This window comes from Drosophila bipectinata, chromosome 3L (genome assembly GCF_030179905.1).
Source record: "Drosophila bipectinata strain 14024-0381.07 chromosome 3L, DbipHiC1v2, whole genome shotgun sequence".
Lineage (NCBI taxonomy): Eukaryota > Metazoa > Arthropoda > Insecta > Diptera > Drosophilidae > Drosophila > Drosophila bipectinata.
In genome coordinates, this window is record NC_091738.1 from 22757571 (window position 1) to 22784743 (window position 27173).

Sequence of the window (27173 nt, forward strand, 5' to 3'; positions counted from 1 at the left end):
CCTAAAGAAAACGATTAGTTAACGGAAAAAAACATAAGAAACAAAGCTCCAAACTGTCAGTTATTTAAATTCAAAATTTGTTTTACCTATTGACTTATTTGCTAAGCACGCTTTTCAAATCACATATCCAAGCTATACAAACAAAGGACATGACTTAAAAGATCCCAACTATGATCTAATATATTAATCAGAAAATTAACAGAGAATATATGTAGCTCGGGTCAAAAAGTTACTTTACGTTAGCTCTGGGTACTAAAAGTTTTTTTTACTAAAAGTTACAAGTGTTCCTTAGGTGGTATTTGGTGTTGTTTTAGTTAGAAGGGTTTATCTACTCTAAATTTGATCAAATAATCCGATCTAAATATGCGACGACTACAAAAGACTTTCACTTCAATACAATAAAACATTCTGTTACAGCTCTAACATCTTTGCACCAAAAAAATCTTTCTCCGGTGTTTAAATATACCTCATATCGATAGTAATAACATGATATCGATATCGATAGCAATGATATTATATCGATGTAAGTATTGATTCAAAACACTATATTCTTAATTCAACGTATTTGCAACACTGCGTTTTAATTATCCATTTTGTGCACCATAACTGTTTCTTATTTAAATAGCTTGTGAATCAAAACGTTCAGTTTTAGGTAGCCATGTACATACGTAATACATATTATGTATATTCTAGTCAAAAAAAAACAGGCGCTCAGCCCAAAAAGGTATTTAAGTGAAGCACTCGAATGTCATTTTTGTGGTCTATTTTGTAAGGAGCCTGGCTACAATGATTATCTAACTCCGTTATCGAATTCGCTTTTTGTTTGGTTAAATGAACTGGTTGGGCGTTTTCAAGCGAAAAATTTGCTATTGTCGTTGCGTTTATTAATTAATTTGGCTGACTGTTTGTCCGTTTGTATGTGCGGGTAATGAAATATTTGCACATGAATGAAGTTGAATAGTTTCTTGCTGTTTTGGCTGCAGTTGTGAATAATTTGCGATTGCCATGGCGCCGCCCGTCCCACCATGCTGCTCGGGGTTGGGCAGGATTTGTTTTTTAGGCCGACTGCGCATTGCATTGCGGTGTGCTGGGCTCTGCATAATTAAGGAGCCAGCCCGAAGACAGAGCTAAAGTTGCTAATTGAATGTCCTGTCTGGCCCTGAACCGGGCTGGCTCGCCTATCGAACGCCAGCAGCCTATTAAGTCACATTGTTGTCATCTCCAGACAATGATCGCTGTTGTCATGTCATCAAAACTTGCACCACACACATTCCAAAAATCTTTGCTCGGCTTGCTTCATTTTTTGGCTGATGGCAGCGACCACAAAAAATAGTTTCCACAGAGTCTAAAAAGTTTTTCCTGGAATCTGTCGCCTCCTGCCTTCTGCCCCTTGATCCTGTCCCTCGCGCCTGTCCCCTTGCCCACCGCTTCCGCCTGCTGCCATGCGAACAGCAAACAAGCCTTTGTTACACGAGAAGCCCTAGACACATGGTAAACATGTCAAATTGACGGCATGTGAAGTGAAAGCGTCGGCAGCCGGTCCCGATGACAAAAGGCCCGATGGTCGGCCACGCCCCACCCCCTGCTCCGGGTTTTTGTAACCCATTTTCGCCGCTGCCGCCCCCCATTCCGGGTGTGAATTATTAAAAGTCGCAACACAAAAGCTTAAATTAGCAGCCGGGCTCGAGACTGGGGCTGCTAACTTATTTCACTTTCAGCCGGTGTCCTCGTCCGAGTCCTGGCGCTCCGCCACGGCCCCCTATCACCATCAAAATCCTCATCATCTCCGCCGTGATTATCGCTTTCGCTCGCAGCGCCCCTCGACGCCCCATGTCCTTTCACTTGTCACTCATTCGCATAAACAGTTAATTATGCATAATATGCATTTTGCTGTCATGTCGTGCAATTTTTACCCCTTTGGTCCCAGCACTTTTGTTGCCCGCCATGGCCATCCACTTTTGTTGCAGCTTGCTGTTGCTGCTTTTGCTGCTGTTTGTGCTGTCGCTCGTCGCGGTAATGTTTTTAAATGCGCTCGTTTGTGTGGGTGCTGCTGCTGCTGCTGCTGCCGAGCGTCAGGATCGGGATGTGTGCTCGCAATTACTGTGTTTGTGTGCTTTGCGGTGGGTTGGTTAATTGACAGCCGGTAATTTTATGTGCGGGGCATTGGGGCAGGACGATAGTTGAAGGAGTTGCGACTTAATTAGAAGCGAGCAGCGAACAAAGGGCTGCGGCAATGCGATTAGTAGGGCCGATAATCGAACCGCCTCCACCGTATTACCCGGAGCGGAAGATCTGGCGCACAGCTCTGTGATGCCTGTGCGTCAGAATTTCCCGCAAAAAAGACATCTGAAATTTTCGATTTCCACTGGGTGGGGCTCATCGATTGTATTAGCATAAAATTCACTTTGCCATTCCAGATACTGGCAATTTTAGCAATCGCTGCGAACAACAGCCACTACACTCTCTCGAATGGTGCTGGTCAGGTCCAGACACACGCGGAACAAGGAAGGGTGCCGGACACACCCCGTCGGGGAACTGTCGAGTGTAACGAGTAAGCTAATAAGGAAAAGGAAACGCATAAAAAACGATACGATTGAATTTAAATGCCCGGCCACTTGAGACAAAGCCCGGGTCGTCGAGACTACTGGCACAAGTCTGTTTCCTGGTCTTCCCCGTCCGAGCCATCCGGCAAATATGCATTTTGGAGGGCTCCGAGTAGGCAGGGTGGCAGGGCTGGTATTTCCATATCCAGGTTCCGGTCGGTTGGGTCCGGCGGACATTACGTGAAAGTAGGTAGTTAATATGCGTGCCACATGCCTTGACGGTTCTGCGGATAGCCCACGGTAGGATATGGACTAGGCTAGGCTGCCCGTCCAAGGAATGTCCTCCACAAAGTTTCTTCCGCTGCAACTCAATGAGTCAACCCCAATTAGAAGAACGTCAAAGTAAACATGTACTCGCATATTAAGCGGTCGCCACTTCCACTTTCAACGGGCTGGGCGGCCAATCAAGAACGGGCCCAAGCCAAGGTCCTTCCTTCCCAGCCGGCGCCTTTCGGGCTATTCATTAAGTGTCGGAAAGTTTTGCCTTTTGGACATCGCTCGGCATGTTCAGTTTCGGAGCTCTATTTTTTTTCAATTTGCATACATCGAGAGGCGAAGTTTCCGCTTCCATGAAAAGCCAATGAAAGCCAAAGAAGAGATGCTTGAATAGCTCCCACATGGAACTCAGTTCAACCTTGGCACGACAATGCCGGGGATAGAGTGCCTGGGTGTGTGCTGTGAGCTGGCTTGCTGGTGTCCATTGTAGGAATGACTGAAGAGACATTGAATTAAATTTATTTCAAAACGCCATGCAAAGTCTCCGAAACTAAACTTTTCCTGCCGTCCACACACTTTCACCGTTTCCAGCCCGATTCTCCCTTTGGCCAAAAGCAAAAGTTGGACCTTGGGTTAGAGGTTTGGTCAGGACTCATCCTTCCGCTAATCCTGCATGAATATTTGGATATTCTACGCTTCTCTTCTTTGACATTTTTTAACGACGCTTGCTTACTTTTCAGTTGTGTGAACTAAATTAAGTTGACTATTTTAATTGGATTTCGGAGACATTTTAATTTTGACGAAAGCGTGCTTGCCAAGAAACCACCAAAGCTGTTTCTCCAGCACAAACGCTGCACATACGACATAAAAAAGGGCCCTCCTTAGTTTGCCTTAATGAGCCTAGTTTTTTAGCGGAATGTCTTTCTTCCAGCAATCCGTGGGTGAAACCTATGAGATAAGGCGAACAAGCTTCAGACAAGTTAAGGACTGACTATCAAACAGCATTGAGAATTCACTGGAGGATGAACCTCAAGTACCAGGGCCAGGATTGAGCCGAAGGAGGAAATAAAATAATACATTTATATATATGTTGCATAATTTGGAGCTTTTTCCGACTTAGTACCTTTCCTCGCACTCTCACATACGCCCGCCTGCGGGCAGATCCTGGAGATCCTTTTGCGTCAACTTAACAGGGTAGAAAATATCCAAGGCAACAATAAGAACAATAGTTCCTTTGGGAGCAAAAGGCAAATGGAGCTTACCCACTCCGCCACCCAGACACACGCATGCAAATCCTTTTGCCTGGCGGCAGCTGCGCTTTTCTCCTCCTGTTGCTGGCTATTCCTTCAGTTCTACCTTTTTGTGCCTTGTGCCGTGGCGTTTTATTTTATTTCCTCGACGCCTTTTGTAAGCGTCTCCTGGCCACGCCTTAGCGCCTGCTTTTTAAATTTTTTATTCCTTCCATCGCATACGCACACACATGTGTGCCCGCCCCACAAAGGGGAAGGGATAACATTTTTACATATTTTCTCTACATTTAAAAAAATAATTTTGCGCCCCCTCCTTGTCTTTACCTCGCTTTTCCCGCCAACTTGAAACGGAATTCAAATGTATTTTTAAATGCGGAGGATGCGGCGAGCTCACTCCTGCACCCCTGCCCCGGGGTGGACGGTTCTATTAGGAGGAAGGAGGCCTTGCCAGTCAGACGACAAGGCCCAGACAAAGAACGGCAAATGGCAGAGGGAAGAAGAGACAATCACTAAAGCAACATCTCTTTCGTGGTTGTGGCCGTTTTCGCCTTTGCCTGGCGAAGGATGACTAAAGCTATAGCCGTCCTAGAGCTTTTCCTTTTCCCTATGCAAATCGTATGTGCCTGCCCAGGATCCCCCATCTCTGGCCGAGGCTTAGGCGTGCATATGAATATATCTTCATGAATGCTGTGTAAATGTAATCGCGCTCAAGCAGAGTGATATAAAAAAGGGTTACCCATGGGTTGCAATCAATTTTTGTGCTCGGACCGGTGCTTGTATCATTAAACAGGGCGGATGAGTAATATGCTTTTTCCAATGATTCTGCAGACATACATGCATACGTTAGATACATATTCTACTGGAAAATATACCCATTTAGGTGGTCAATAAGAACCTAAAATTTCAGCTTTTCTAACCCTCTATAAAACTTGGTATAGGTATTGAATGAGTTTGGTAAATGAGTTAAAAAGAAAATAACCTAAATTCAATTGTTTCTTTAGGTGCAACATGTGAAGTTAAGTTTTAAAGATTTAATAAGATTTTACATCTTGGAATAGTTTTTATTAGCTAGGAGTTATTCAGATACACATCGCTCACCTTTGGGACAGTCAATTTCATTGTACATTTATTGGGGGTTGAGTTGAAAACGTTGAGGCTCTATCGATTTTACTTTCGAAGGTTTAATTGATAATTACTTTAGTGGCGTTGATAATTAATAGCCTGCTGCCGGCGCACTTAAAAGTTGATTAGTTTTGGGTGTTTGGCGTTTATCGATTCGCTGGTTCGGTATGCATTTGCTGGCAATTATCCGGCAATGGATGCCATCCACGCATCTTTGTTTACCGCTCCGACAGGCCAGCTCCCATAAATATGCCAATCGCTCCGCAGGAAGAGAGCGGACCACTCGAATTTTGGCTGTTATTCGCGTTGCGCCGTCGGCTGTTTGGCACAACACTAGTGTTGTTTTAGTTTTCAAGTATTTGGCCGCCAAGCAGTGTCAGATTCTGCGGCTGTTTAACTGCCTACTCCTCGCTGCCAGAGGCGTAATGATGTGTTCTGGAAACTCAATTGGCTCACGGGCGCTGTGCGTCGATTTAATTTACACTGATTGTTTAGTTATATAGCTGCAAAGGGTTCTTGCCTTTTCGATGGGAGCACATTGTTCGGGTAATGGACTACCAGTCGAGGATGCGGAGCCCACTACACAACTTGTTGGCTTGCGGGGACTCCACTCATCAGCTGTGCCACTTGGCCAGACCAGCGGGCTCCTGACGCCACATGCTGGATAACTTGTTACACACACTTGCACTCTCGCACTGGCCGATTTTGGCGCCAAAAATATGATAATTGCCTTGTTTCACACTTCACGACAGCTGAGGAACTCGAGTAGGCCTGGCGAGTCAGCACAGGTCCTCAAAGTCATCGCAGTGTCCTGGCTTGAAAGGCTGGCCAAACTGGAGTTTAGTTCGACGGCCAAGCAGAAAACAAAAATTAACGCAAATTGCATACACACGACCCGACGAGCCAGCGACTACGGCGGAGCAGGTCCTGATTGTGCGGATGCGGATGCCGATTCCGGTGCAAATGCCGATGGCAATGGCGATGGCGATGGCGATGGCGATGTCGTTGTCGGCGCTGATGTCGAAGTCGATGGCTAAGGCAGTGAGCGGCAGCAACAGAAACTCATTGTTGCGCTTGCCACATTGAATGCGTTGCGTTTTACGGCGGCGTTAGCCAGATGCGACGATGCGACTACCGGCCGCATCGTCAGCTCCAGCGTTCAGTTCACGCCGCAGATACACGCACACCAGCGCATTGCACCCACACACAGTCACGAGCGAGCGGGACAATGGCGGTGTCGTCGGGAGATGAGCAACAGTCCTCGCCGAGGCAGGGAGCGCCAGGACGAACGACCTTAACTTCCGCGTTCTGTTCTCGTCGGCTTGGCGGGCTCTCGTCGGCGCTCTCCACTCGAGTTCGGCCAGCAGGCGAGTCGGCCGGATGCTTTGCCACAATAAATGTTATGCAAGCACGAAATAGCGGCGCAGCGCCTAGAAGTATGCAGCCCGAGTATAACAGCCTTCGGCCTGGCGTCTGCGTCGCAGCAGCCGCAAGGAGCGGAGTCTCTCTCAGGGGGAAGAACTCCTCTTCAAAGCTTTCGGGAAGCTCTGGAGCTCTAGGGAAGCTCTTACCCCTCTAGTTGCTTGTGGGATAGGAGAACAGCACTGTTGCCTAACAGCGACCGAAAGCTGTTGAGCTGTTGGTGAAACTTGGAAGCTTCCGGTGGAGTCGCCAATTACAACAATGTAATGAAATGCAGCTATATACTACAGCTTCTTTACAGGGAACATTTCATTACAAGATTAGTTAAACCTTAATTTTTGCTTAATATGCAAAGTTTAGTGGCTCTCGACATATATGTACAATTTTTTGTTTCAAAATATTATACTTTTATTTTACTACTACTGTTGGTACCCATAGTGAGAATGAGAGGGCACTATGTTAGGCCAGTAACGGCATTTGTAACTTAACACAAAGCTCTAAGGACCATAACATACTGCCCAGGGGCAGTTACATTATCTACTACCCCTGATGGCAAGGAGAAAAGGCAACTTGACGAAACTTTCTCCTTTGAGCGCGGGTGAAGGGGTAGTTTCAGATAACAAGAGAGTACAAAACCAGAGAACGGGGCAGGGAGAACGGAGCTGTTATCCTTCTTGGGGTAGAACTGTGAGCATTGATTTTCAAAACGAACCGCGTTATGTTGACTTTTGAAGTTAATTCAGACATAAATCATGGGGAGAGGGAGTCTGTGCTCTGACATACACTAAAATGTAACCATTTAGCCACCATAAATTACTAGTACATCTGTTAATAAACTGCAATAGCTAAGGTACAAAATGCTATCAGGCTCCCGACTTTAGGGACTCTAGCTTTTCAACAACACCAGCTCGAGCTGAGCTTTAGCCGAGGGGTCTACTAGAACTATCGCATTCCGCCCGTTTTATAACCGAAACTTGCACCATAAACTGCACTATAACGAAACGGGCTCTGAACTATGTACATTTGATTCTTTTTAGCGGAGCGTCTAGAGCAAAAGTCTGGGGAGGTGGTGATGGGGCACCGCTGCTTACCTGAGTACCACATTGGGTCAAATCCATCCTCCTTGCACACTTAGCACATTTCTTTCTTCGGAGACTTAATTTCCTAGCTTCGCCTTCGCCCAACACTTTTATGGTATTCATGACCCTTGGAGTTCCCGCTCGACTGGGCTGCGCGCCTCTCCACATTTTCGCAGGTTGCCGCCGTGTGAGCAGCTCACGTATAAATATTTTACGACGTCCTTCAGTCATTTACTTTTATTGCAATATTTGCTCACTCAACGTTTATGATGATCATTTTAAGCCATTTTTATGGCCAGATGCTGCTCTGGCTGCTCTGCATGAATCACAGCCAGGACTGAGGACTGGAGGTAAGGACATGTGAGTGCCCTGTGCCCTGAGTGCTTTGCCGGAGGGAAGACCGCCAACGCTGCTAAATATTGGCTTACCTCCGGCCCTTCCCCAGGTTGCTGGCGCCACTAGGCTACTTGGTTGCTCTTTATATAAATGGCTCATTAAATGCTGGCATCGTTTTCACCAGTCGAGGGTCAAAGCGCAAATTGGCCAGGTGTGCTTCTGTGCCCCGAGATGCGTGGAAGGGCGGGTTTCCCTTTTGTTGCATGCTTAAAGTATATCAGCCGTAAGGATTCTAATTTGGTCACAACACTATCTGGCAACTTCTCGCATCGTTTGAGCTGCTGGCCACGTAATGAGCGACAACTTTCGCACTTGCACGTGCCCTGTCGGGTCGTAACTATGTCAACTTTTTCGACGGGGCTACTGGCCAAGACCCGGCTCTAGGAAGACCCGAAAACTGAGCTCAAGTTTTCGATTACTGCCTGAGCATCTCATCCCTGCGAAGGGGCAAGGTGGGCGGCAAAAAGTGCACTTCATTTGACTTAAATCGATACGAAGTCAGCTTGAATTTCATTTGCAAAGTGAAGTGACTGAAGAGTGGATTGAAGCACAGACCCAGTTATAAGTTATAATGGCCTGACCACAACTTCCCACTTGACAATGACCAAAAGACATGCTCAAGTGCTTCAGCAGCAGCAGCAGTTAAAAGCAAAATTTTGTCGTCTCAATGGAGATTGAAAACCCACTTTGTGCAGGTGCACCTCTTCGCCCTCACTCGATCAAGGCCCGCCCCTTTGTCCCGAGCTTGGTGTACTTGAGTTCGCCAAATTACAGTTGCAGTTGCACAACATCCAAGGCATTCACTTAGGCGCACTCAAGCACTTAGGCTAAAGTCACTTTCGGGTTATCAATAACCATCTGGGGCTGGCCAGCACACCGCCACTTTCGGAGCGGCAACTTTTACATGGCCGCCCATTCGGCGGGCACTTTGGCAGCAGCGCCTACGAGGCGCCTGCAGTTTTTGTCTATTACCTTCAGTGCATCAAACTGTCATTTTGTTGGGCGGCGGCGGCATGTGCGCCACGCTCCAGCGAACTTTGCAAAAACGCCGCAGAAGTAACACACGATTGGAAATGGCTGCGGTTGAGCGGGAAAGCCCGCAAACTTTGCGAAAGTTTAGCACAAAGAAATCGGGTTTTGTTTCTAATTCAATTTTTCAAGAAACTTTGACCCGGCAGTCGTTCTCGAGGAAAGAGCGTTTCGATTGTCCACAACAACACGAAATTCCGGGGCGAATACCGACGAAACGTTTATCCAATTTTAATCAATTGAACATTTTCGAAAAATTAAGCAAAGTCTGCAGTTTGGTGTACTCCCAAATGCAAAATTCGCCCTTGCCGAGCCCCTGACGCCGCCGTTCCCTGGGCAGGACAACAAGCCAACAACAGTTGCAATTGCAGTCACAGGTCCTTCGGACCCGGACGGAAAATTGTTCTGAACACAGTCCATTGCACACATCGGCAATGACAATGACAAGTACATGGGCATAATAAAGTCTTAGAATTTATTTTTATGTGCATATAATGGAGGGCTGCAACCCCACGCACAATCACACATGGAACTCCCCCAGAGACGCGTTCCATCTGACAATACGGAACATTTTATGAGGCCTGAGGAAACACAGTCTGCAACTGAAAACAAGCACCAGGTCTAGGCCGAGATACCCGGTCTAACACATCGCCCGGACTTCACCTCGTGACCAATTCGGATTGACCATGGCATAGTCCGCATCGAATTTTCGAATTTTGCCAATATTTGCGTAGTCATTTGGAGATAATCCTAATTGAGAATCTCGGCGTTGAACTTGGGGGTTGCCGTTTGTTGACTTGGCAGTGGTGACCCTGGCTGTGCCCTCCCACTCGGATCTGTCTCGTTGATGTAGCGGAAGCGGGGGATAACTGCAAATAAAACTAGAGTACACTAAGAAAATCAGAAACTTTGACAGTCTCTGCCTGTCCGATGCTTAATTCAAGAGATGGCTCTTGAATCTTCTGTCTTCAATGGCCTCCGCCTCCGCCTCTTCTGTCAAATGAAAATCAAATAAAGACGAGGCTTGACCGCTTCCACCCCATCTTCCTGCCATCCGCCACAAATTAATAGAAGCCTTCAATACGGGGCCAAAGAAAACATAAATAAACTTTTTGTTTTGGATTTTGTAAAATGACCATTTCCATCAAGTCTCAGCCTTCAACCCCCACAGTCACGGCTCTGCATTATCGCTGGTAAGAAAATATTTACTCAGGCGAAGGGTTCGAGGGCCACGGCCCAGACTGACAAGTGTTGGCCGACCCGAACGATTCGGGAAGCCGAGTTCGGGATGTCGGATCTAAAAAGGATTACTTATCGCATATTTTGACATAAGTTAAGTTCATCAGTGAAATACGAGAGTCAATTGTTCCGTTCAGTTCTGACCGGCCGGGGCATGTGGGGCGGGGGCGTAAGCCAATGTCAGACGGGCGGACGATGGGTCGGTTGTGATAAGCCGAATGTCCATCCCGATCCACCCCGGCTGTTCCATTGTTTTAGGCCCCCTTCTGACCGGCGTTATTTGCATTTGGCTTTGTTTGTGTTTGCAGTGAAATCAAAACACTACGAACAGAAAAAGCCCGAGAGCCAGGACGAATGTAAAATTGGCAAATACCTATTGAACAATTGACAGTTTAGGGGCGGTTCCGTCCAGAGCCCGGCAATTGACGGGCAGCATTCTGGACATATGCGAAAGGGACTGTCCTTTCTTTGATTACGTGCAATTTGGGCGTTCAATAATGCCAAGATTTTGCAAGAGCCGAAAAGGATTTATTGCCGTCCTTATTATTGGATCTCCAGTCTAATTTTTATAGTCAATAAACAAAAATCCATAGATGGTGTCCAGAAGTCCCCTTTAAAGCCGGAGTTCAGAAGGCTAGGCATTCATTCTGTGCGACCATATTGTATCTTCCATCCAGACCTTTAAAGCACTTAAATTGCGCTTACTCCCTGATCTATGCTGATATCCTTGGGCGGAAACAGCCCGCCCCGAGCCCCATTCAAGTCGAGACAAAACAAAACAGAGCCGGCACCGAGCAAACAACTCCGGCCTTACTCTTGAGGCGTCTTCCCCTACGCGGAGGACACAACATGGATGGAGACTGCTCTTGCTCATCCACAGCCGCGCCTGGTTGTAAAGATATAAAATCAAACAACTGCAACAACAGATACAAGGAAGGAAGCAGCCAGGACATGAGACAGGACAGACAGTGGCTGCGTCCTGCGTCCTGCTTGCTCGTTCTCCGAGCTGTCAGCTGCAGCGGCCGCGATTTGTAGAGCCACAAGGATAATCACACTTTTAATCGTGATTTAAGTTTATGGCGGTGGGCGCTCGTTTAGTTTCCTGTTACTTGCTACTTGTTACAGCATCTCCCAGCGTCTGGCAGGATTTTTTCAATCCCCTTTGCATGGCTTTATCAGGTTCTCTCCTTTGCTGGCTTGGTCGGGTCAGGACGATGAAGCCTGTTGCCTGTTAAGGCTGCGCTTTCATTTTTATATTTTTAATGATTTTTATTGCATAACAGGCGAAGTCTGAGCGAACTGCGACCATTCAGTGGCCCGGCCAGGCAATTGCACTTTGCCACATTTTATGGCCACCCCAGCAGGAAAGCCGGCAAGGCGAAGCAGCCCAGAGTCATCACTGCATGTTAGTTCGGGGAGAGGCGGAAGAGCTGCCTGTTCAAGAACGAGCTCCAAGTCGAAGAGTCAAACCCCCGATTATTAGACACTGCTGGCCGCAGTGTGATGACTTAATTCCACCTGGATAACCGTGTACGCATGTAGCCGTGTTCTAAGTATCCCCGCCGATCTCACCTGGCGCTGGCCCAAGTCCAGCCACATAAATCTCAGGACCACTCCCGTGTTCCAAGCCCTTCTCTGCGCAATTTGTTGCTAAACAAAGTCTCATTTACCTCTGGCCTGCCCGGTCTGGCCCTCGGACCGTTTACTTTTACAAATTATAAACACTCACATAAATTTCACTCACTGCTGCCTCACAGGGTGCCGAGCTTCTAGTGCCGTGTTCTAGGACACAGACTGAAGATGGATCTGAGCTATGAGCTCCAAGCACCTTTTTGTAAGCCGTAATTAGAAGGGAAGCTCGGCTGCCGGCCAACTTCAGCAGCTGGGGGGTTGGGTTGGGAATTGGCCACTTCAAATGCAAATTGCGTGCAAATTATGGCAACCTGGCTGCCAACCGGGTGGAACTCTCCCAATTTGGCAGAGCCCTTTCTTTTTCTATCCTGCTCGGAGCTCATAGCTCATAGGCAACGGAAAGTGCAAGAGGATATAAGTCTGAGAATCGCAGAAAGTTATGATTTTAATTGCTCGGATCCTGATTTGATTGAGATTCCCTCCAGACCATTGTTTATTTACAAAAGAAATTCTTCGCCTCTATGCAATATATGCAAAGGCGAAACATTTTTATTTTAACAGGCAAATTCCTTAATTTGTATGAATAATTAAATGTTTTACGAAGTCAGCTAAGACGACCTTAGTTACAGGATATACAGTAAGGATTCTTTACAATCCTTAAGAATTCCTTAAGGACTCTTTCCTTCCTTCCTAAGGAAAACAACCGTACAGGAGATTTTAATTGTTTGTGTCATGGTAAGAAGTACGGTTGAATATCTATAAAATAACAGAGCTATCAAGTGAAAAAGGATTATCATGTGATTAATTGGTTTGCCAATATAGGTTTTGCGATTGGACTTTTCCGATTTCTGATACAGTTTAAGAATTGATGAGTCCAGGCATAAAATTATTGTGTCAAAATTACTTGAATAGTTTTCCGCGCCTATTAGTCCGTGATATTTTGAAGGTTACAAGGCATTATAATGATTTTGGAAATCGATAATTTGGAAAAGCCGATCAAGCTTCTTATGTTTTATAAAAATTTCACAATATCATTAATATAAGCATTTATGTCTCAAGGTACTAAACCCCCCAGACAATGGAGAATATATTTTTTTTGCAGGCAATAATGACTAACACTTTGCTGGATCAGATCTATTCTTCATCCGGGATTCTGATATTATTCTGGACAGCCTTACCGACCGGATTAGCCTTTTAAAGAAGTATACGGCCCTAATTTTTGAATACTTTCCATACTTTATTTTACAAATATTGTTTATATATTTTTTTACAAGGATCACCAGATCCCGCAAGGAATTCATGGTATCATAATACAAGAGGCTAGACAATAAAGTCTTTACATTTGAGTACCCACCGTTATTATGAGTTAGAAAAGCGTTGTCGGCTTCCGATGAGGATGATCCCTGGAGCTCGTTGTTGGCGTTCGAGGAGGATGACGAGTTGGAAAAGTCGTACGGATGGGTCAGACTGTTGCTTCCAGTCGCCGAGGCAGCCAGGGCCTTGAACAGGTGGGCTGTTCGCTGCTGCTGTGATTGCTGCGGTTGCTGTTGTTGTTGCTGCTGCGGCGGAATATAGGGATTGTTGTATATATTGCGAGTGTCATTCGACGGCGGCAGGTTGTACTGTTGCTGCTGAAGCGTGTTATTGGCACTTAGACCGTTCACCGTAAAATGCCGTGATTTGGCTGGAAAGAAAGCAGAAGGCAGAAGCGTTAAAAAGGTTGGCTTTCCAGCTGAGGTGGAACCAATGAAAGTTGTTTGAAAGAACGGAAACTTTTTCCGTGTCACGACAGTTGATGCTTTCTCCGCAGACCTTCGGCCGTCCACCTCTCCACCACCCTCACCCCTTCCCACGTCTAATTGCATGCATTGAAATATGCAAATCAGTGTGTGAGTGATTGTGAGTCTGGGTGCGCTTCAATTAAAGCATTTGCGTTGCCAACTTGCAGGGGTTGGGGTTTCACTTTTGCTCCGTTCATCGCGACGCCTATTGTTGCCTTTCTCATATGAATTATGCATGGCAATACCAAAAACAACAACTCGCACCCCGCACACACCTTCCCACTGGGCTGTGCGGAAATAATGTTGACGCGGAAGCTGTGATAATGAAGCGGGCAAAAAGCAAAGTGTCGCCTCGGCCTCAGCCTCAGAATTTGTTTCTCGCCCAGCCCCAGCCCCAGTCCCAGATCCACCCGCCGTCCCCGCTAGCCACAAAAAAAATTATGGTAACCCTTTCAATTTTCCACAAGCAACCCGTTCGGAAAAGTTTCTCCTTTGCCGGATGCCGCTGCGGCTGCTGTTGCTACTGCTTTTTGCATATTAATTATGCATGTTTTGGTTGGTGTGAAGGCATCAACACATTGTTTGAATTTTAAGCAACACAAACGACAAAATTAGGGTAACTGTGAACGGACGGTGCGGGGCGGGCGTTGCCTTCCGGGAGCTCCTGTCGGTTGGCTTTCGAGCTGATTTGTTCGGCGCTTGGTGCCCAACTGTGTAAATATCAAGTGCAGAAGATAACGAGCTAATAACTCTGTTAATTTGTCGCATCGCTTGTGAGTTGATAAGAAGGTTTGATTTTAAGGACATGTTATACAGCCCCCGGGTCCTTTGACTTCCACATTTTAGACCTTAGCTTGTGAAACTTGATCCCCAGAATATTACGCCACCTTATACACCTTTATCTAACACTCTTCTGTACACTTACGGCTCAATTAACTTTGTTTAGCCGAACCTTTTCCGCTCCACGGGTCAGTCCTAACCGGGCGGAGATAAGCCCCCAAGTCAATTTCCGGGCGATCAAAACTTCAGGGCCAACAAGGCCAGCAAGCGCCGTGGTTTAAAAAGCAATGGCCATAAATTTTCACTAGAACGAATTTATTGGTAAATCTCCATCGCACGCGGCTTTATGACACACAGGCTACACATATTCCGCCCACAGGCCGACTGGATTGACGCCGGGAAAACTGCGTCGCGTCTTAATGTCAATAAAAAGCACATTCGGCCACCCAGCCACTTTCGGTGGAGGACGGGGGACGTTGGAATCGTTTTGCGAGGAAATAATGACGGAAAATCGCATAATTCGATGAGGCAGAAAGGGTTCCACATCTGAATGGGGCCGGGTCGCAGACGAAGGACTACAAAGACAGAATCAGGGGAAGCAGGGCTGGAGGAACCATAGCTCAAATGGCCTGATTTAGAAGACGCTTGGGGCGACTAACTCCGCAGAGGCATCAAAATATTAGCATCAACAAAGGAATAAAGCATTTGCTCTTTATGTGGCGAAAGGAAAACTAGTGACAACAAAACAAAATAAATGTACAAAAATTGTGTGGCAATAAAATTTGCGTAAATAGTCCAATTTGCATTGAATGTTGCCCTTATTTATGTGGCTCTTGCGCAATCAGGCCATCCCGAAAATGGGGCGGGTGGCGATTGGGAATTGGAGTCTCATTGTGTGTTGCTAGTTGGGAGCTCGGGTGCCGTCGAAGCGCTGCTCCTGGCGGACGATTTGTTGCGGAAGTGTAAATTTGCCAAATTTGGTGAAAAGAAAAAAATTGACGAAGAAAATGGCTGGAAAAAGTGAAATGGCAGAACGAATATCCTATGGGGATTGCGATCCGGCAGAGGCCTTTTGGCTGTAAACCAGTATTGATTATTTTGGTGCGTCTATGCGATGTCAAACTTAGAAGTTTGTGGAGTGAATTATACCACGATATCGATAGAAGGGTCTTCTACATAATCTAAGAAACTTAGAGAATAGATTACTTAAATATATTGGGAATAAAAACTAAAGGTTTTAGAAACTTTTTCCATACAACTGGTATGAAAAAAGGTATATTTCTAGCTGTCATAAAACCGGCTCTTCGGAAACACACCCCAGAGAGGGCACATCTGAGAGCATCAAGTTTCCAAAAACGTGGAAGAGTGGCCATGGGGGATTATGTAATCTTGCGCAATTCGCGTAATTAATTCAGCCACCAATCAATCGAAGTTCTCTTTGTTTCGCTGCCAACTTTAGCCAGACGAAAGCACTCGAAACTTTTTACTTACAATGCCCCCAATCAGGTCTCCACCAACAACAACGCGAACAATTAACAATCGATGCAGCCAATTAACAATTAACAGAAAGTTTCTGGGGTAAAAGTTTCAAACAAAATAAAGCTCAGTGAGGAGGAAAAGTTTTTAAACCGATTTGCCCATAATACATTTTAAAAATACATTCCCAATTCCTCATTCATTTTATATGCGCTCCAAAATATATTCCAAGGGCAGGGCATCGATTGATCCTCATTAATAATTGATATCTGAGTAATGGATCTCTAAGACCCTCACGTGCACGCACACTTAAAGGCAACTTATAATAGTAACACGTTCATAAATTGGTTTAAATTAGACATTCAAATTGGAGCAATTACGGAAAATAAAGTGTTTTGAAGGCGCGTTTTGAAGACCCTGTCCTGTCACTTGCAATGTCCTTTCTGGAGTTCTGGACTCCTCCCCCGGCTAGACGCATTAGCACTGCTTGAAAATCTGACAATCGGGTTGATCCCCGAAGAACTTGAACAGATGTCGTGGCATTTGAAATTCACAAAACTAAAAGCAAATGTTGAGTGTGGAATCCCAAATTCTAAGTGCAAAAGCCTGTGACTCATCCAGGCCGTCCGAGGGAGGGGGCTGCACCCACAAGGTGTCCTTGTCCTGTTGTCTCTCAGCTGCCAATGACAGTTGGCTGTGTCACCCGCGAATTCTCTGTGGCGGGGAAAATCCGCACAGCTGAACAGAAGAAGGCATGGAGTTTTCTGCGTGAATAATTCCGGCGCAGACCGGTGGCTTCGGCTTCGAGGTGAATGGCGGAAGAAGGCGGCCAGGGACCACAGCCCCGTCAGCCCCTAATGCATTTACATAATTCCCATCGGGCTGGGGTGGGGCCGAGAGGGTTGAAAGCACTTGACTCGAACGACCAGGCCTTAAACCTAAGCCAAATATCAATTACAATCGCGCAATGTGAACAACTTTGGCAAAGGATCGAGGACAACACAACAAGCAAATTAATTGAAATCGATGCAAATGCCCAAAACAGGACACACAGGACCCGGCTTAAGGGATGCTGTTCTTTGCTCTGCTTCCGCATTTTTCAATTTCTATAGGCATTCGCAATTGTCGGCGGCTTAAGTCGCACCCCTGTCCCTGGTCGCTTGTCCCCTGTCCCTTGGCTCCTGTCCCTTGTATCCTGCCCCTGCTCGACTTCGCCACAATTGTTATCAAACATGTCAAAGCAACGCAAACAATCGGTCTGGTTTTCATTTATCAACGCTTGCCCAATCAGTTTCATTTTTTCACTAGTGAGCTTGATCTATGGATTCGATTTTGCGGTTTACTGAGCACCGGCACCGGGAAGATAACGCAGCTCATCCTTGTGCCAGCGGCGGCCGTCCCTTTTTTCCGCGGCCTTTGTGCATTTGCCGGAGTGTTATGTTAATGAGTTCCTCAGCTTCCTCTTGATGGGTCTGCGGGGAATCACGGTATGTCATGCTGAGGTCCCTGAGCATGTGTCACAAATAAATGTCACAACTTGCAAACATCTGTTTTAGAAAAAGTAAGCTATTTTCAGCGGTGTTTATGTACTTAATTAAAATAGCAAACTCTGTCACTTTTTTTGAGTCTTTATCTGCATATGTAGAGCGGACACAGTTGTACCAACTAGCTATGTGTTCCAGAGTAAAAATTGCACCTAAACAACCTTTCTAAAAAGGTATAAAAATTATTTTTTTAAATACAGGATGGAATTTGCGAATTTTAAGCGTTGTGCTATTAAAGGATCTATAAATTTTAGAAATAAGTTGAACATTAAACCTTTTAAACCTAGTTCTAAGGCTAAAATGACACTCTTTTAATCACTTAAAACACTTTTTGTTTTGCCACAGAATTTCATTACAAAAACTCAATCCCAAAAAAATTTTATAACAACAAGATAGGAAAAAACAACCAAGCAGAAAAATTACCCAAGACAGGGATAAACTTTCAAAGTTCTTAAAAAAAAGATTTTTTAAATTAATAAAATAAAAGTATTTAAATTTTAAAGGCCCTCTAGTCTAGAATTCCGGGAAATCGTATACAACCTTTTTCATAATTCTATAGTATAGATATTTAAGACTATTGTGAATATTTTTTTCAAAATTTTAAAAGGTATATATAATAATTATAGCTGTTTTAGTTTTGCTGAATTAAACCGGTTAAGCGGACGACTGGAAATTTAAACGGGTTTTTCTCAAAACAACTTTTTTCGTATCCTAAGTTCTTAACATCCAACTTTCATAAAATTGAACATGAATGTTTCTTGAATATCTTTTTATCGCACAAAATAACAAAAGATACAAAATTTACAATTTCTAATATTTTAAACCTAAAACCGGGAACAAAAAAATTTAGAAAATAAATCCGTAAGACCTTTTTCTATATAACGGAATTTTTCGGTTTTCAGATGACCACAAAGGCCTAAGTCGTGTCAACCAGGACACTACCTTTTCTTCTTCCCTCTATTCTAAAAATATGATGAAGAAATATGAAAAAAATAAATAAAACTAACAATATTGGTGAACAACATAAAATTCGCTTATTTTTACCCATTCGGGCCTTTAGACTAGAAGACTCCCTTAAAACTAACAAAACAGGATCTTCCCTCCAAAGCATTCAACACAATAATAAATATTTGTCAGCTTAGTATGAAAAAAATAGGGGAAAAACCTAAAAACCAAAAACTTTTCGAATCCAACTAGAATCCACTTGAAGAAAAATTGTAGTTTTAAAAACTTCCTCATTGGATCAAAAATATTAAAATTTTTAATGATTGTAAATAAGTATTTTCCCAAAACTATTTCATTAATTTTCGTGTACGTTTCCATCTCTTGTAGCTGAAAGACTATGGGTCAGTTGTCTTTATATTGTCTTTATAATATTTATATTATATTTAAATGTTTTAGATGGGTTATATAATTATAATCGATAAGGGCAATTAACATTCCAGGAAAAATAAGAAAAAAAATATATTCAAAATGGAAATATTATAAGGAAAACTCTGTAATTTTGGTTGAACGAACAATGGGCTCACAAGCAATAATACGTGTCGTTTTTCTTTCTCCATTAAATAGATGCTTAGCTGTGTTTTATTTTCCTTTTTCGAATAAAAGGCAACATTTTTAGATGCTAATGACCGTAGTCATTATTGTTGACAACTTTTGCCTCTGTCAGCCGCACAGCAGCCGACCAATGACATATTCAACTCATTAAACCAACAGCCGCCAACGTTCGACACAATGGAAGCGAATTCGACTAAATACCCTAGCCGACAGGGAAAGAAGCCTCGGCGGCGACCGGATGTATTTGCCAGGCTAATAATAAACACCCAACCGAAAAAAAACGTAAGAAAAAGTCGAGTCCGGGCAAATGATGAATGCGCGAGTGCGAGAACAATGGCCACAATGCGTAACAGGATCAAAAATCGGAAAAAGGAGAAGCCGGCAGGGGGACCGTTCATTAAAAGTGCGTCTCGTCTGACACGGGGTGCGGATTGCGGATTGCCGACTGTGGACTGCGGACTGCAAGCTACGGACTGGAAACTACCCCGGAGCGGAGATCAAAGCGAGCTGCCACTGCCACAGCCATTGCCATTAACATGGCCGGGACTCGTACACTTTTTACGGCCCCGTAGTGCCGCGTTGAAACTTATTACAAAGTTGACATTGTGTCGAACACGATGTAACGAGTGAGGTGGTGCGGCAGTGAGGGCCGCGGGGCGTGGGGCGAGTCAAGGCCACACCTTTCGGTAATTCCATTCCAATCCAAATCGCAGTCCCGAGTCCTGTGGAGCGTCGTGCGGTCCGCAGTCGCAATTATTGCGTTAGAATTGTCAACACCCCCGTGGAGTGAAGGCACTGAATCGAAATTCTCCAGGGGTTACTCCGAACCGCTCCGGCACCCGGCCCGAAATCATTTTGGTCGTGTGTGGATGTGTGTTCCCAACGCGTCGGGTGTCGATTGTTGCAATAACATGGCCCCGGGCGCAGATTTGCGCTGTAACGTCGGTGTAACGATGATGACACGTCGACCAGCTCGCCGGGCTACTGTCCAGCGACCCTGATGGGCATCGGAAATGGGCGAACTGTGTCGTTACTTTTACTTTTATCCATTTCTGTGCTTCTAAGCGGCTCTTAGCACCCTCTCGAATTTATGACCTGTTTGCTTTGATGATAATCGAGGAGTATGATGGCCATTGGTCGCATCGAATCAAAGAGTTTGAGTGCTAATTGGGCCGAGTTACAACCATCAGAGGATCTAAGGCACAAAAAATCAAGGGTAATTGGTTTAATGAGTGGCTGTATGCTTTTGAATGAAGGTAGTTAAGAAAATCCTGCAAAATATATGTAAGATGTAGTGTAAATAATTTACGCTATTTAATAGCAAATACTTACACAATAACACCATTTTAAACTTTAGGATCAACTTGGTATTGTAAAATGAGTGTCCCATAAAATGAAAGTCTTGAAAATATCACAAAAAAAATAGTACTTTACCCGAATATATTCGAATTTCGAATTATTAATTTTTGAATGAGGTTGTGTAGGCTGTGTACTGTTGTAAAATAAGTTAAAAAACTTTAACCACAATATATAAACATGTTTTATCCACAGATCTACAATTGCACCCAACACAATTAAAAACTTACTCATAATGATTTTGAACAATATTTAAAGCATCGAGAGGCGAAAAATAAACTACTTTCTTTTCAATAAACATAAATTAAAAACACGGAGCACGTTGTTACAAAATAAATAAAATTGGGGCGAATCAGGAACAGCTGGGGGACCCAGCTGAGCTGGCTCATAGCATCTATTCCAATGGTAATGTCATAAAAATATCGCAGCTGCTTCAATTCTCCAAGATTTGTTTACAGAACAGAAAAAAGGTTCACATGAATTGAAAAAGTATTTTTTAAATGAATATACCTTTTAAATGCTCGTTTAATAATGATATTTACGATATTTATTAAATGTAATAAAAATATGCTAAGTTGCCACTTTTTAAGTATTACAAGATTTTTAAGCTTCACTATTAGAGACATTTTAGATCTGAAAACCTTCAAAGCCCCAAAATATTTATTTATTTTGAGCTTTTCGAATAACGGTTTTAAAATCATCGAAAAAATATTAAGCAGAAAAGTATGCAACAGTATTTATTTCAAAGAGCTATTTGAAGCTTTAAATAACACAAAGTGAGTCATAATAAGTTCTATCTTTAAATAATTAAACAATTTAAGAATATCCTTGATTGAAACCCTTGATTGAAATTTAAAAAAAATTTTTGCGCGGTTATTCGTATAGATCGTGTAGAATAATAAAGTAAAATTTGTCAGTCGAAAGGCCGCTATGCAAAACAATATGAGAAACCGACGGACTTACCTTAAATGCTTTCATTTTTTAAAGATTTTCTATACTTTTCTATACGAACACAGCTCGTAGCTGTTCGAAAACTTCGCGTGAAATGGGTGGGTCCTCTCACGAGAGATGAAAGGACTCCGAAATTAAAGTGCAATGAATGGGCAGAAAGCTCCATGGGAAAAGGAAAAGACCCGGTCAATTAATCTGATTTATTGGTTTTCAAAACAGATTGGAGTGGCGTAGCAGGACGAAACCACAATATGAGTAAAAAGATCCGACTGTAATCGTTTTTCTGTTCCGAAAGTTGTCATGGTATTTGTGGCCATATGGCCAGAATGCCCGATGCCTCATGGCTAACTATGGCTACGAAATCCATCACAAGTGGTGGACGCATTCCTCTTCCGATGACACAAAGCGTGGAAGGATTAAGCCGCCGCAGTGACGATGCCGGGCACTTCGCCGATGGTCATCGGCCATTTGTCGCTCGTTTAGTTGAGTTGTGCGACAAAAATAGAATAAATGGCACAGATAATGGAAAAAATGGACAGCTGGATGGTGCGGGAAGAGCATAAACCGCGACCCTTGCCTGCAGCCACGTCCCGAGCCTGCTGTTCCTGGTAATCCGACGATTAATTAAAAACGTTGTCCCTTGCAAAGGGCTTAAAATTGAAATTGATTGCCGTCGCAGCTCACTTCAGTTTATGCAAAGTTTTCCACACCACTTTTGCCTTGCGTTAGGTTGTCCCGAGGTTTGCTTAGAAGCTCTGAGCTAAATAACAATAAATATAAATACAATCGCAGTTATTACTGGCAGAATACCCTGGGGAGCCGAAAGTCATCAGCGACAAAACAGACTCATTGTCATCATCACCTGAGGGGGCAGGAACACCGCTTAACAAGCTTTCGCGGAGTCCCTGGGGATAGTTGCCCAGTTTGGCTTCGGATATGAGTTTGGACTTGCAAGACAGAACCCAAGCCGAGAAGCAAAGCAACCAGGAACGCATGAGGGAAATCAGAGAAATTCATTTATAAAAGTTTACAAATTTGGCGAGCAATTGCCTCTGAGTATAATATTTTTTCTAATAAGGTAAGCTTGGGCGTCCCCGGCAGGATAAGAATGGGTACACCCAAGATTTCACATGGAAATCACTGAACTACCCCTCGCAAACTCACTCACTCCGTAGTATTTTTTATCCGAATCGGGGGCAGAGCAGCGATGCTTTCTCATATCAATTAGTAACGAGCGAGTACACTTGATTCATTAGCGTGATAATTACGACCAGACCGCGCTGCCTGGGTAGGCTGATGGGAACTTGACAGTTTCAGAGCGAACTTTCCCACGAGGAGCAGCGAAGGCCAAGCGGGAGTCAAAGCATCGCATGCTATTGTGGCGGTAGAAACGCAGAAAGCAGAATGGCCAAAAATAATGTCAACAATTTCGAGAAAGTGGAAGAATTAAAGCTCCGCGTCGAGCGCTGCCGAGGCAGAAGGGAATCGACAAAGTCAACTGCCGCGACAACAAATTGCCGCAGCATCTTCAGGTGAGGAGGACTTATGGCAGAAAAATTACGAAAGGGACTATCCCCTAAGCCTCACGCCATGCAGCAATAAAGAGAATCCTTTCAGCAGGGAACCTTTTTAATTGGACTACAAAAGAGAAATGGTGCTTAACCTGGAATTTCTTTGCAGCAAAGAATTGAAATATGGCTCAGACAGCAGCAGGGCAGCCAACTGTCAATGGAAAAAAGAAAATCATCAACGCAACGACGTGAATGCCAAGTTGCTTAAAGCATCAAAGGAACTATTTAAATATTTTAAGGTTATAAGCAGGATTTCCAGACCTCTTTAGTTTTAAGACAAACTGGAAATGGTATAATCCCGCAAGGGATAGGCTCTACCTCTGACCTCGTTTGCGTATCAGTATTCTAGTGTCAATCGATTAAAACCCAATATCCAATTATCGCACAACAATTTCCTTTTTCTCAATTCGGGCTTCCACTCAATCTTTAATTTCCTTTCAATTTTTGTTAGAAATCGAGGTCGCGTCTCTCGGATCAAGGTATCGGGTCCCGTTGTCGGCCAAATGGCCAAAGAACGACGAGGAGGCGGCACTGATGAGCTGCCAACCAGGCCTCCTCTCCTCCGGGAGTGGAGCTATGTGCTTATTACGAGTCGATGGAGCTCGGGCCAACGTGGATGAGTCGAGTGGCATATCAATGGAGGAGTTGGCTCAGCAAACAGCAGCTAGCGAGGCAAGCAAAAAATTTCGCTTCAAGTGTCAATCAGCGCCAGCACAGACAGGCACACCCCTGCATACACACATGGGTCGAGAAGGCTAAGGCACAAGCTGATAGAAGCTAATCGATTTATGTTGTAATATTCAAAATGTTTCCCATAAGGACCTGGCCTGGAGGACGACCTGATCCAGAGCGACTCCCTTTTGTGCCGACGTCGACGTGATTCCTCCCCCCAGCCACGTGCTCCAGAAGCGGGCAAGCCTCGACCCAGCTCGACCCAAAACCAGGGGCTCCGGGCCATGTGTGTCCTCGGCGCTGGCGTCTGTTTATCTGCCTGCGTTTGTCGCATTAAAATTGAATAAAAAATCAATCTCAATTCTAGCATAATTTGATTCCTGCCCTCGATTATTGGGTCTGTGGAGTCATCGATCCCATTCCAGTCCCTGAAAGGCATGTAAAGAAATCGGCTGATAAATAAGTAATAATTCAAAGGGCTTTGCTAATCGGCATCGGCAAAGTTATTTAGACGGTGAAGGGTTTCCACTTCGAGAGATTGGATTGTTCCTCCTGCCGATTCAGCTCTTACTTTCTCCAGAGTGCATTAGCAATTCACTTATCCCAGGCACCGAATACCTTATTCGAGCTTAGCACCAAATTCACTTGGCTCAAAGTTTATCCTTCGGGTGCAGCCACATGTGGGAGCCGGAGGTAGTTTTTTACACTCCTGATCCCCGGCATCTTGGGCGGCGCTTATTCCGATGCATTTAATAAAGTGTTTATTTCGGTTGCAACAAATTTGCCAGCTCAGTGCCACAAAAGTGGAAGACAATGCCAACTGAAACCTGTGCACGACACAAAGGAAAATTGCTTTTCCGCTACGCAGAAAAGGGCACAGGACACAGACACGGACGCAGCAGCATCCTCATCCGCATTCACATCCGACCATGAGGGAAAATACTTCGCACGCTTAGTGGCGGGGAAAATATGTAGTCCCTCCCACCCGCATGGAGGATAGTGGACTCGCCATCGAAATTTTTCCAGATGACGTATGACTGTGCTGCACACCCGGGCATAGAAATGTGCTCGTGAGCCAGGATACTCCTAGGAGCTCGGGACAGTCACGGTGGACCCAGGGAGGACGTCCTCACGCTGCCAACGTTGGATCGGGTTGCGGGTCTTTGGAAGGGAGAAACTTTTCCACTCTCTGCTGGCAGCATAGTTTTATTTTGTTCCAAAGTTGCCTTTTACTTTCTTGGTTTTCTATTTGTCTTTCGGTGGAATCAACTGCGAATCGCGGGATGGTGATTCGGCTTGAGTGGCACATTATTTGATGATGCTTTTCGCGATTTTTTCGCACTTGAATGCCTGATTTTTATTAGTTGAATTCTTTACGGTTTCCGCCAAAGAAAAGTTTCATTTTCATTTCTTTCTGGTCGTCTGCGAGGGAAACTTCTACGTTCAGAGAATTTGAAATATGGCTGGAAAATCATTTGGGTTCGATAATAGAAAGTTGTTTTGTCTGGGCCCTTGGCTTTTGGCTGGGCAGTTGATCATTTTGGCATAGCGGAAGCACTGGAGCGCTGGTGAATGCCAACGTCGGATATAATAATGGCCAAATCGGCTCTTATCTCTCCGTGAAAAGAGCGTCACTGGGATAGTGCAAAAATCTTGATGAAGAATGCCAAAAGTAAAACAAACGAAGCACCCGACGAGCAAACGGAAATGAAAGTCAATTTGAATACATTACCAATTCTAATTACGGTTTTCAAGTACAGCCAGCGCCAAGGACCGAGCCGAGGACAGGCGGGGAATCAGTCCAATGCGATGGCTTGAATAATATAATATTGGTTGCTAGGGACGTCGTTCCTCCAAACCACGAACCATTCAAATTGGAATTTAAAAAACCGAATAGACAACAAGGCGACAGGATTCTGGGAGGGGAGCTGCGGCTGGGGCGAGTCCTTGCTGACCAAAAGATTAGCCGGGGAATTCCGCAAAGAGGAAAAGCTGTGAATTTTCACAGTCAGTGACAGGAAAATGGCGGCCACGAATCTTATTTGAATACATCAGCCGAACATTTTCCGACCCAGGAGCAGGGAGGCAGGGAAACAGGGAGCCGGCTGAGCGGAAAACTCACGGACCGGAGAATCTGGTATCCGCCAAAGTGCTTTCCCGTACAGTGTGGTGCAGTCAGGGAAGGCGAGGGGAGTGAGTGGGGCTTCGCATTTCGTTTTATTAAAATTTCAAATACTTTGCGTTATCGCTTTAGACGCAGCTTAAGCCACCTGCAAGAATCAACATACCTCTCTGCGGCCGCTCCCAGCCACCCCGTCGCCCAATCATACCCCAACACTTGACTCGGCGTCCACAAACAAGGAAGTTTGGCTATACGACTTGCTTATTATGCTGGTTTTCCTATTTGCCCCGTCCTGCGCTGCCAATGACAAGGTCCTAGCCATTCCCCGTCCTCCCCGGCACAATTTACCTATGCTCCGGGTGGGGGCGCCCAAATTTGAAATGAAAATTAAGTAAATATAATGCGCCACCGCCTGACAGGGAGCAGCTCCGTTCCTTCCCGGCTTTCCCGCTAACAGTTCGGTTTCGGTTTCGGCTTGGCAAATAAATGATAAGCATTACATTTGATATTCATTATTTGATAACGCGCATTATGAAATAAAAATAAAAACGCCAGCGGAAATGAAAACGTATTCGCAGCATTTCATATGCCCAGGTGGGCGGAGGGAGCCAGACAAGTTGTCGGATTAAATGTTTGCCTAAGTGAAATATGTTAAGTGTTACGATATGTGCTGCTCTCTTGGATCCGGTCCCCCTATTCTAGGTTGATTTATGGGGCTGTAGTGACATAGCCTCCAAGGGGGGAGAGGCTGCGAAAAGATGCTGCAGGGACGGGTCTTTATGCCTAGCAATGACTTGCAGCTTATTCCAAGGATAATTATGAAGGGTCCGCCAGACCTTATCACATTAGCTGGCCAGACTAATTCGCTTAAAAGCATATGAATACATCGAGATGAATCCATTCAAAGGCTCCCAGGCATGCAATAAGTTTTTCTAGCTTCCTCTGCCAAAAGTCTCATTGCAACATTCATCAAATGAGATAGAATCAGCCAACACATGGACGGCCCATGTGTGGCGATGGAATCGATTTATTCCCAACTATCCTGCTCCTTAGAACAAGCCGCGTGGAACTTAAAGTTGCGATGCTTGGCTGAAGCTATTATAGGAATTTAAACACAGCAAGCCACCTTAAATTTTCTTGTGTTGGCCATCAAGTGGCCGAGCCGACTTTAAAACTACCAACAAGCCCAGCTCCCACTTGGGGGAAGAGTTCGTGGCGGAAGCGCTCATTCCAAAGCCCAGCACGATACAGGTGCGGGCCAGAAAGGACGCTTGTGAGCTCGTTTAGCGTGAAATTATGAGCGCTTTTACGGCACAAACAACATCACAGACGAATGTCAACGACAAGCTTAAGCTGCTTAAAACAAGGAATTGCG

At 44.8% G+C, this 27173-nt stretch overlaps 1 protein-coding gene across 1 annotated transcript in view; it reads right to left on the bottom strand.

Moving 5' to 3' along the window:
* The window catches only part of LOC108122884 (uncharacterized), an 84232-nt gene that overhangs the window by 38316 nt on the left and 18743 nt on the right, over positions 1–27173 (bottom strand). The window contains exon 4 of the mRNA XM_043213984.2: positions 13343–13672. Within this exon, the coding sequence (XP_043069919.2) occupies positions 13343–13672 (330 nt within the window). The remainder of the gene's footprint in view (positions 1–13342; positions 13673–27173) is intronic.